Source organism: Pezoporus flaviventris, unplaced genomic scaffold (assembly GCF_033815535.1).
Source record: "Pezoporus flaviventris isolate CSIRO_AGI_PZ_B2104156 unplaced genomic scaffold, CSIRO_AGI_Pfla_v1 ptg000034l, whole genome shotgun sequence".
NCBI classification, from domain to species: Eukaryota; Metazoa; Chordata; class Aves; order Psittaciformes; family Psittacidae; genus Pezoporus; species Pezoporus flaviventris.
The window spans coordinates 259,493-271,689 of NW_026892582.1; the positions used below are offsets into that span (position 1 = coordinate 259,493).

At 39.5% G+C, this 12,197-nt stretch overlaps 1 protein-coding gene across 1 annotated transcript; it reads left to right on the forward strand.

Moving 5' to 3' along the window:
• Window positions 1-318: 318 nt before the first annotated feature.
• Window positions 319-9,951, forward strand: DHRS7C (dehydrogenase/reductase 7C). The gene is made up of 7 exons (XM_061461886.1): window positions 319-477; window positions 887-1,042; window positions 5,363-5,475; window positions 6,786-6,996; window positions 7,321-7,413; window positions 8,779-8,934; window positions 9,605-9,951. Exons 2-7 carry the CDS (start codon window positions 889-891, stop codon window positions 9,811-9,813), a joined length of 936 nt encoding a protein of 311 aa, XP_061317870.1. The 5' UTR covers window positions 319-477; window positions 887-888; the 3' UTR covers window positions 9,814-9,951.
• The last annotated feature ends 2,246 nt before the right edge of the window (window positions 9,952-12,197 follow it).

Genomic DNA, 12,197 nt, shown 5'->3' on the forward strand with positions numbered 1-12,197 from the left:
CTTGCTCAAAGACCTCTTCCTGACTCATGCATATGTTATTCATGTTGCTGAACAGTGATTATTTCAACTTCTTTGCAGACCTATTGTTACCATCGAGTTTATACAAATGTTTATAGGTAAAGTTTAAGGCCAGTGACAAGAAACTGAGACAGTCCTATGACCTGCAACTGAAGGTGGTATGGAAGGATAGACGTTTCTGTGTACAGTTGAATTGATACTGTACCGAGAGCTTTTACATGACTGTCCAGCCTGTTGGACTAGATAGGTCAGGCATGCGAATCACACTGTAGATGCTATATTTACTTTTAAAGTTATCTCTGTCACATGGCTTTACGAGCCATTCTCATTCAGGCAAGCAGACTCAACGAATGCAATGCTCTACAAAATTGCTAAAGGACTTCAATTAAACCTGTAATACAAAAAGTTAGGAAAATACAGAAGAATGCTTTACCTCTAGCTGGAGTCTTCATAGCCATAGTAAGTGATTCTGTTTTCTCTATCTTTTAGAACAGAAAACACTTCTATTATGTGTAATCAGAATTAAAATATTCTGTCTAGTTATATATTTTAGTCTATGTTTTGCTTCAAGGCAATAATTGTGCTAAAGTTTTATTATGTTTTTTGCCAACATAGAGTAATTTTAACTAAAAGGAATCCAGTTTTGCTCAGACCATGCAATGAACAGGAAAACAAGCAAACAAATAGTATTACTCTGTTTATTAAATAATAATAGCAAGCCATTGGTTGGAAAACAAGCTTCAAGCCTTTGGCATGATGATTACTGAATTTTCTAGAGGTGAAAACATTTCTTTTTTAGGGAAGAATAATTCAAAACATAATAAATGCATATTACCTTTACTCTCATATGGTCTTCTGTTTCCTGCAGAAATGGGTATTTTTGCTATACTTGCACTACCATTGCTGATTTTTGGGATCAGTGGAATTATTTATATTTACCAGTCAGTCCGGTGGCTATTGTCCAAGTCAGCTGTGCAAAACAAGGTGGTGGTGATCACAGATGCCATCTCTGGACTGGGCAAGGGTGAGTTGTCTCATTTCTTTGCAGTGTTAGAGATAGCCAGAGAACCACCCTCTAGGTGATAAAATGTCCATTCGGTACCTTTTATATGTTCATAACTGCCTAAATGAAACAGAAGTTAAGAAATACATTTCCAAATAAATCCTATGTTATTTAAATGTACCTTTTAAGTCTCAGCCACAGGAAATGCTGGTGAACTTTCAGGAACTGCAGAGATTTCTATTTATTCAATTCAATATAATGAGAGGTTTTGTAAGCACATGATGAGTGTTATTTTTAGCATGTTGCTACTACTAGATCTTATTACATGGACTGTCACTGCAGAGTAGCTGCAAATCAGCATAAACAGGTTTCACCTTACTTTTTATATGTTCCTTTTCAGCCCTTTAAAGACTTCATTATTTCCTGTTTCCTGTAAACAGCAGTGCTCACCCCTTGTGAGGGACACTCGATGTCCCTGTGCATATCTCTGCCCCTCTATCCCCATGTTATTCCTCTTCCCTCCAGCTGGGTTGCCTGGCTATGTGTAATAGTTGGTTCAGTGGATGGAAGGAGAGGGTACGTGATAGTTTAGCTATTTATATGAGCTGATTGCCTGGCTGGTCAGCCACTCAGGATATACTTCTCCTTGGCTCATATTGCCTGCTTACACGGTGCTGCCAGGTTAAAGGTACTGCTTATTTACAGTCCTGCACTGGGCATCACTTGAGAGGAAGTAGATGTAAGTGCCTGATAAGAAAATACAGTTTGAGGCTACATCTTGGCATTTTCAATAAAGACTTTATGTTGGAAATCTTGCGCACCCAAGCAGAAAATATACGGAGAAAGAGAATGCTCTTGCAGAATTATTTCTTAGCAGAACAGAGACTTGCAACAGAAACACACACTATACTGGCAAGGAGTGCTCTTCATGAGAGCCTGTTAGGACAAGGTGTGAACTAACTCTGACCTCCACATCCCACCTGGTCGCTCGTTTTCTGGGACACTCTTCAGTTTCAGTTGAAGATAATATTAGCATGCATTTTCTCTGGTTGGTTATAGGTCAGTATTTTGTTTGAAGAGGCATGATTTAGAGTTCTGTAGCTGAGATTGGATCTATGATCCAATCATATGATGCTTGGAGGTTTCTAGACAAAAGTCCTATTTGGAGCAGGAATACCACCAGTACTACACATGACTGTGTGTGGCTTCAAGCCTTGGGAGCCTCCAAGGATGAGGAACATCTACTGAACATTTCTCCAGCGCTGCATGACTCCTGGGAAGATTTTCCTGAGTTCAGTTTCTTTATTGACCTTTCTTCATCTTTTTGTTTGTTGGCTGGTTTTGTGACTAGCTGCTGCCTGTCTCATGAGGCTACAAAGGCAATCACTTCCCCTGCCCCATCCCCTTTTTCACATAGATGAAAAAGGAGGTAACTCAAAGCAATTTTGTTCTATTATCCTAAACATACCTACTGCTGGTATCCCAGTATACAGCGATGCTCAGAAGTTATTTGCAGGCTTGAATGATTCCAAATCATGTAGAATTTACTGTGCAGTCCACTCATGTATATGTGATGGCCATTCATCTAGAGCTTTAAAATACCAGCTGTCTGGCCAGCTGCTGCATATTTGAGCTCTTAGGTAACAGCCAAATTCCTTTACCCACATGCAAGAATTTCCAGACTAAAGACAACATTTATTAAAGTTAAAAAAGAGAAAAACAAAAACTATGTTGATTCAAGATGCTTGCAATGGTTTATGGTTGTTATTTAAACCTGATTCCTATTTCATCTCAGGGCTATAACTCAGAAAAGTCTGGGATACTTCTAGAAGAGAACATAATTAGTTTCCCTTTTTCCCTTTTATTGCTGTTCCCACAGTAGTCACTTTTTATTCATTAGGTTGCCCCAACTGCTAATGTTTATAGGAAAAATACTGGTATAGTTGTCCTTGTAGTGGCAAATAATCTTTTGGGCTTTAAATTAAATATCTTTCTATGCTAGAAAAAGAAAATGAAAAGTACTGCTGCAAATTATGAAAAAAGATTACATAAATAAAAGTCTCCAGCTGCACAGGTTTCCAAAAATAAAACAGTGCCTCCAGAAGTGCTTCCATACTGATATTAAGAGTCTGACATTAGCGCTTAAGAAATCCAAGATGGGCATATTAACATAACTGGCTTTGTCTGTGGGTATTGAAATCTGAAGAAAACACTTTTTGGAGGACAGACAGCTATAGCACCAGGGCTGTACTGTTGCCCATTAAGCAAAGGCCATAGGAGCCAAGACAAGTCAAACAGGCTGGAAAGGTAATGAGAATAATTGTAAGACCATATCCCTGTTCCCGTGCTGAATATATAACTGTCAAATAGATCTGATTTATGGGCCAAATATGAGGACTCCAAGGCTGAGAGCTTTTTGGAAGACCTAATGAGGAAAAAAACCCATGAGAATAAAAAGAACCCTTGATTTCCACTCCTACCAGTACACATAACCCACTGTCGACTAGTTATCTGGCTGCACACCAAACCAGATATTTGGCACAGTGGGCAAATCATCAGTTGTATCTTCAGGCCTATCTGCAAGACATTATCTATTCCAAGAAAGAAAAGGCAAGCAATTGTGTACTTTTCCTGTTCAGGAGTACGGACAACTGTTACAGATTCCTGACTAAGAGATACAGTTTTGGTTCAACTGAGCTAGAACGTGCCCCCTGTAGCAGCCTGTAACAGCCAGAGGGATACAACTGACAATAAATTCCAAAAGATGGCCAGGAGGTGTCCATTCTCTTTCTTTGGTCAAACTGACAAGACAGTGGGGAATGTGCTCTCCGTCAGCACCACCTAGAGAAGAAAATAGACCAGACACAAGCTCTCAAGATGCTCCAGCCTGGTGTTTCATAATCTGGATCTTCTTGATCACATACTCCTATGAAGACCTAAACTAATGAGCTGGCTGCAGTCTTCTAGACAGTTCTGAGATGGGATGATGGGTAACACTGACTGCCAGTTCCTCTTGATGGGATGATGGGTAACACTGACTGCCAGTTCCTCTTGATGGGATGATGGGTAACACTGACTGCCAGTTCCTCTTGATGGGATGGTGGGTAACACTGATGGCCAGTTCCTCTTGTGGGGATGATGGGTAACACTGACTGCCAGCTCCTCTTGATGGGATGGTGAGTAACACTGACGGCCAGTTCCTCTTGTTATGTGAGTCCTCAGTTTCAGAAAATCATGATCATAGTTCACTTGTGTAACAGTGGGAGAAGAATCCTCCCCAGAGACCTAGTTTAAACTGGGGTGAACCCCTAGCTCTCAATGTCCCTGGCTATACAGAGAAAAAAACGTGCCAGCCCAGCATAGCCAGAAACCTCAGTGGCCTTCTCAAGGAGGCTTCAGGGAATGTAGCTGAACAAGAGGTAGCTCAAGCTGGTCCCTGATATTTCTACTGACTACTGGGAAGTTCTAAAACTCAGAAGATAGAGGTCTTGGAATGGATTACCTATGAAAGGAAGAGAATCTAGAAGAAATGCCTCTGTCATTGGTGCTCCATCTGTGGCCCAGTGGGTGGTTTTTCTGCATTGTTGTTTCTCAGAGTTGTAGATGAGTTTCATGAAGGTAGCATACAAAGCTAGTTTTATTACTTACTGGGGTTGGTTGGTTTCTTCTTTATACTGCAGTAGACATGAAGGTTTGCAAAACCCTGCAGTTTGTATTGTAGCAACCTTAGGCATATATTTATGTATATATTTTTCTCTATAGCAAGTGTGTCAGTAGGTGGAGAGAGTTAAGGAAGAAAGATAATCAGAATGATTTTTCTTACTCAAAACCATCATCCATTAACTGGCGTATTGTTCTTTTATTAATTAAAAATTTATTAAAGCCCATGAGTAAGCAGTACCATTGTGCTGTACCATTAATTGCCCATTATACCATTACAGCATGCAGGCAGTTCAGGACATTGGTCGCTCGAGATTGACCCAGGAGATGGCAGTCTTGTTTGGAAACATCCTGAATGACCAAGGAGCCTTTCTTCCAACCGGATTTGCCTATCCCATATTGCCCTTTTAGTCATTATCACGCTTCTAGTAAGCGTGGGTAAAGCCCTTCCCAAATCTTCGTTTGTGAAGCCAAGCCATCAAATGTTAATTTATTACTCACACATTATTGCCATTTAATGCTTTCTTTTTTTTCTCATGTATATTTATTCCTTCAAAATGAATGCATTTTAAAGCGTAGATTTAACATCATTAGCAAAACCAGCATCCTGTTTCAGGTAAGATAAACAAAATCAAATTGTTGTGAATGTTATTGTTTCTTCTGAGCATATTTCTCTCCTAGAATGTTCTCGGGTGTTTCACACTGGAGGAGCAAGGCTTGTGTTGTGTGGCAGGACATGGGAAAAGTTAGAAGCCTTGTATGATGCTTTAATTAATGTGGCAGACCCTAGCGTGGTAAGTATTTCCTAACTGCTTTGAAAATTCACAACTTGATGTAAACATCTGGTTCAGGTACACAAAATTCTTTTAAATCCAGTAAAACAAGGTACATGAAACTTCATTCACCGTTAATGGTGATTTTGGTCACCCAGGTAACACATCCAACACAGTCCAGAGAGCGAAAGAGAAACCTCTGAAGGTTTTCAGAGCATGATGCCAAAAGTGTAACTCTGAATTCCCGTTTTCTTGAGCTAATTCAAGGCAATTACTTTAAAGCAACTGAGTGGTCCTGCATTTTGAACAACTCACCCAAGCAGAAATGCTAGGCAGAGGAATTTGTGTGTTAATTTAGATGAAGGGGATCCAAAGTGTTTCTTTAATCACAGAACTATTATCCATTTTTCACATAATTAGAGTGGTCGAAGAGTGGGAAATGGGTCTAAAGACTGAGTAAATTTTGAGTTTCTCCACTCTGGGAGAAGTCTCAGCTAGAAAAGCATAGGAGCATATGAATGAGTGTCCTTTCCTCATTACCTCTGTCTGGGTCACCATGCAAGTACGCATGCAATGTTCTCCCTGTTGCCAGATCTTTGGAAGGTGTTTCTTTGATGCTTTCCTTCTGTGACCAACAGATAGCTTTCAGGGCACAGGTGTTCCTGAAGGCATCACAATAATTCTACAGCCAGGCGAGCAAATATCTGCTTTTGGCCTTTTGGGGTTTTGGGGGGGTTTATTTCCTTTTTTTCTTTTTCTTTTTCTTCTTTTTTTTTTTTTCTGTGGTCTTTATTCATCTGCATAAATAACTATAAAAGTAGTGTGCTCATGTTAGCCTGCACAGGCTCAACTAGGAAAAAAATATGAAGTAGGACTAAGGGATCTGCGTTAGATCATCACACTAATATAGTGCCTTCCAACTGCCCCACATGTATATGTAAATTGACTGACTAAGCACTAAACCCTAAACTCTGTGGTCAGCAAAGTTCTCCAGAGGACTGCTTGCAGATAAACCCGAACTTGGATTGATAGGACTCACCCTCTTTGTCTATTATCTGTCTCCACTGATTACAAGAGAGACAAAACTCAAAAGGGTCAAGTCTAGCTTTCCCTTCCCATCATGTTCTGCTTCATCTCCATTTCAGAGTCTATGAATTCCCATAGCTGAACTACCTTCTTTATAGAGTGTTTTAAAAGAACAAATCAAAGGTTTTGTGAGAATGGTAAGACCCCTTTCTTTAGATAACAAGGTAAATGAATTTGCAGGAAAAGTAAATGGAAATAAGTTTTTATGTAAGAGGTATTCTTTCAGTAAATCTTTTCTTTATTAGACATATGCACCAAAGCTCATACTTCTGGATATAACAGATATAAACTGCATTCGAGATGTAGCTAAAGAAATCGTGAATTGCTATGGCTGTGTGGATATACTGATCAACAACGCAAGTATGAAGGTCAAAGGAGCAGTGCAGAGCATTTCCTTGGAACTCGATAAAAAGATAATGGATGCCAACTATTTTGGACCTATAACATTAACCAAAGGTATTTTAGTTTTTCTTCCTGTTTTGCTGTTGTCGCTTTAAGCTTAAAATCCAATTGTTTTCAAAGCTGTTGCAGGGACAGAGACAGAATAACAATTGAATCTGATAATACTGGACCCAAATCTGCATGCGCAACCCAAGTGAAGTCTAGAAGAAACTCAAATTCCAGCTACTGGATTTTGTGGTATTTTTGATTGTGGTATTGAGACAAAGTTCATCAAAGCTGTGCTTTCTACACTTCAGATGTCACTTTTTTCACCAGTTGCATTGACTGCTTTTACTTACAGAGCTCTTTCTTTTATTAATTTTTTTTTTTTTTTCCCAGCCATTCTTCCCAACATGATCTCAAGAAGAACTGGCCAAATAGTTCTAATTAATAGTATCCAAGGAAAAATAGGAATACCGTTTCGTGCAGCTTGTAAGTTATACGTAGCAAAAATGTACAACCTAATGCATAAATTGTGAGCATTCCAGGGCACTGATAATTAAAAGTTATTTAAAGTTCTAACTTGTATCCGAATTCAGTAAACTATTAATAAAATATTTGGCTGAAAAAAATCAAAGAAGTGGAACTCAAGACGAAATAGTAAAATGCTATCTTTAAAGTATAATGACTGCCTAAGGTACTTGAGGACAAGAGAATAATAAATGTGACAGAAAGGGGTTTTTTAAGATCTTAGGGGACATTCAAGATATAGCAAACTTGAAAGTCTAACAGCTGTACTGGGTGTATTAGTAGAAACCATAATGAAGTAGTGTGTAAATATAACACACTGGCAGATAGTAGCTACTGCTTAATGGATTTATATGTGGGAGTTCCAAAGGAGATACAGTAATTGTATTGCACTTGGCTTTTGAGAAGATTGTAGAGGTCTTTCATCTGAATCTCCTAATAGAACTAAGCTGTCCTGAATGATGATGAAAGGTCTTTGCATTAATAAAATGCAAAGTTAGGGGACAGAAATAGAAGATGTAAACAGGCATTTTTAACTGTGACAGGAGGTCAAAGTGGATGATAGGCTCAGAATTAAGAGGTCTGCAAGACATCAGGATTGTGACTTACAGTTCCATGAAAGCAATATACAGTGACATAAACTATGAGGAAAGCAGCAGAGAAAAAAAATCCTTTCTTTATGCCTTTGTATCAATCTATGCAGTGCCCACATCTTTAACATCGTGTGCAATTGTGGTCCCCCATCTCAAAATAAGTATAAGAGCAATGAAAAAGGCTTAGGGAAGAAACAACACATTGGTGGGACATCTGAAATGGTTTTCATCAAGGAAAAAGCCGCTTGTGTCAAGATACATTGTATGTGTACAAGATCATCAGTGGGAGAAGAGGTCACCAAGATACCATGTCTCTACCTGTATCTGTGTGTCATGAAATGAAGCTGCCAGAGCAAGGAATGTGAAAGCAAATGAATGGAGAAGCTTCTTTCCATTTCTGGAGCCCACATGCCATTTTTTAGATTCTGTTATGCACAGGCTGATTTTCACTGCAAGCCAAGTCAAATACGGGGTGGAAGAGTGCTTTGCAGCTCTGCTGCACTCAACACATAGTTCTGGTTTTTGGTCAAGGTTCACATATATCACCCTTCTTTAATACCATTCTCAATCAAAAGGCACTAAGAGTAGTTAAAAAAACTCCTAACATTCAATTACTGTAACATTAATATTAAAATTGTCTTAGATTGCAGCTGCAGGGCTTATGGTTTTATATAGCTATATCCATGCATTCCTATATCCAAACACACATATGTGGTGGTTTTTTCTTTTTTTTTAGATGCGGCTTCCAAGCATGCTGCTGTAGGCTTTTTTGATTGTCTTAGAGCTGAAATGGAAGAGTTTGATATATCTGTCAGCACTGTGAATCCAACCTTCATCTGTTCATACCATCGCCAACCAGCGCCTGGCAACTGGGAGGCATCTATTTGGAAATGTAAGTGCTGATGCATTAAGAGAGACAGCAGCTGAGGTCCATACAGCAGTATGGAGGCTTTTCGCAGGGGGAAGGAACATAAAAGAAGAATGGAAATGACAGAAAGGATCATAGAATCATAGAATCAACTAGGTTGGAAAAGACCTTTAAGATCATGAAGTCCAAACTTTATCTTAGCACTGCCAAGGTAACCACTAACCCATGTCACTAAGAGCCTCATCTACACAGTTTTGAACACTTTCAGGGATGGTAGCTCCACCACTGCCCTGGGAAAACTGAACAGGCTAGGGAGTAAAAGAAAAGAGAGACTGGAGAGATGGGGTGAGCCTAGTGAAAAGAGAAGGACACAGAAAAAGACATCTTTGTGTGAGAAAATAAATACACCAGGGCATGAGGAGTGGAGATAGAGCAGAGCACGAAAGGTCCCAAGGAAGAGTTCCACCCAACTCAAGTGGTTCTTTCTTTCAGGCACTATGAGGATTTTACTTTAAAACTGTAAAAAGATCTTAGGGATATGCTGACGAGGGAAAGGGAATGGGTAAGGGATAAAAAGTGCATAGGAACGTAACTAATTTGACTGTTTCACTAGCTGCGTATCTTTTCACCACCATTCCTTCAGATGTGCCTCACTGTGTGCTGTAGCTCCCACTCCTCTCTCTTTGATTTACAGTCTTTTTCAGAAAGGTGGCATACGGTGTGCACCCGGTGGAGGTGGCAGAGGAAGTCTTGCGCACTGTGAGCAGTAAGAAGCAGGAGGTACTTATGGCCAACCCCATCCCCAGAGCAGCAGTTTACATTCGCACCTTCTTTCCTGAGCTGTTTTTTGCCATTGTTGCCTCCGGGATTAGGGAAAAGCAGAAGACAGAAGAGGAAAACTGATTTTATTCAAGGGTTTTCCCTGCTTTTGACCTGAAAGAAGTTTATGTTTCTGTCAGTGTTTATAGCAAAGAGTTTCTGTCAATGATTTCTGCTTCTCACTATAGGTAGAATAAAGCAGGAGGCTTTATTAAACATGAACCAGTCAATGTCTCAGTGATTCACTACCACTGACACACATTCATCTGTGAGACTTCTATTATTCTGGATTCAGTGAATATGTCAAGATATCATGTTTGCATTACAACAGTATAGGAAAAACTCTACTAGGAACTCTACAGCTGTTACAAGAGAGTGATTCCCAATCTAAATTGGCAGATCAAATTCTGGGGACCTGTTGCCACTTATCAGAATAGTCTGCAAGTGCTAAGACTGATGAGAACTTACAGGAACAAAGGGATGGGGAAGAAGGGAGATGTGGGACACTGAGGAGTAAAAATTAGTGGAAAATCGGGTCAGAGACTGGATCAGAGTGCTCCTCAGATGTACTCTTTGGAAATACTTGCAGGATATGCAAATGGTGAGCCCAAATAAGGGCTTACCTAGTTCAATATTCCATCTGCAACAGGACCCTGGAGTGCATGCTTCTTAAAAAGTGAATTATTAGAATGGGTCAATAATATGGAGACGCTCCCTGTATTACACTCTCCCAGGTTCTGATCATCTGCTACACAGTTTGAAACAAAATCAGTCTCTGCATCTTGTTAAGCAACCGATTTTTCATATTTTTTTTTCAAATTCCTATTCAAAGCATTCTATCCCTGAGGAATTAATCCTATATATATATATATGTAAAGACTTCCTTATGTTTGCTTTAAACTGGTCATCAGATAATATTCTCTGGTATCTCCTACTTCTTTTACTGTGAGAGACAAAAATAATGGCACTCAATTCACTGACTCTCAGTCATCCATGCCCATCATACTTTCCATGCAGTTACCTGTTTTCCAGGTGGGAGAGCCTTGATATCTCTTTAGTCTCTGTTGTTGAGAAGTCTGAATTATTCTTCCTGTTCTTCTTTATATCTTTTCCTGGTATATCTTTTTTAAATTATTATTAATTTTTAGATGGACAGGCCACTGCTGAATGCAGCATTTAAGAAAGATAGACAGTCTGCATTCACAGACAGGCATACAGATGCTTCCTGGGGTTTTCACTTCCTTCCTTCTTTTGCATGTCTTATGCAAATCCTGGTCCTGAGGAATTTTTCTGACTGCTATTGAGCATTGAGTTCCCTTGTCCACTCTGCCACATGTGGTCCTTAATCATCACGTCCGACATAAGCATGGACATTACTCATGTGAACTGTGTGAACTTCACATATTCCCACAGTTGTCTCTCATAGTCATTCTAGGCTTTTTCTCCCTATCCCATTTTCCAAGTTCATGCTGAGCACTTACCCCTTTTTGTCTCACCCTATGAGGTGAACCAGAATATATATAAAGATAATATAAGGGTGTCTTGATTGTTAGTTTCACTCTAAGAGCATAAATTCTGTTTCGCAAACCTTACCCTGGCCTTTCTTGTGCCATCAGTTCTCACAGACATCACGATCACCTACTTTTTTGCAGGCACTATCAAAATGCGTTGTTTGCAGAATACCTACAAAAGAAATACCTACCCAAGAAGCATGCAGCCAAACTGCATTTGTTGCTACAATAAGCCCCATTGCTCATATAGATTTCCACAGCAGCTGCAATTTTCTACCTCTTTCTATCAGTAAGACTCACCAAACATGATAGGAATTCCCAGTGGAAGAAAATACATGGTTATCACCTTGCAGGGACGTTAACCTGTTCATGTATCTCTAATTCAATTGCTCTGGCTTCAAGAAACATGCATGCATCTACCTCAGGGAAGTAGTACCTGCTGGAGCTCCATCTATTTGCTGTTGTAGCACTGGGCTTTTATTGTTTGAATGACTATACCTTAACTGTGAAGTCAAACATCCACTTTGTCCAAAATCTACTTGCTCCTCAACAGAACTCTGCCCCCTCAGAAAAAAAAAGGGCTTTTGCTGTGGTCTCATTTATACTTGTGTCTGAACCTCTGCAAGAGTCAAGCCCTTCACAGCTCCACAGAAACAAAATATGGAATAACTGGGGGATTTAATCAGAAAAAGATCAGAGAATCACAGGACATCATGACTAAACATGAATCAATATTGCCTTGCTTTGTTCTAAAAGCAAATGGATTGTGTGTTGAAATAAGCTGAATAATCCATCTGCTCCATTTTGCACTTTCCAGATATCAGCAGAAATTCTTCAGTGATTTTGAATATTTCACTTTTAAAATGTGGAACAGTTCAAGAAACCACAGTGAAAAGCAGTGAGGGTAAAAAGGTTAAAGCACACCTATGATCAAATTCTTGAGAATTTTTTAAAGGA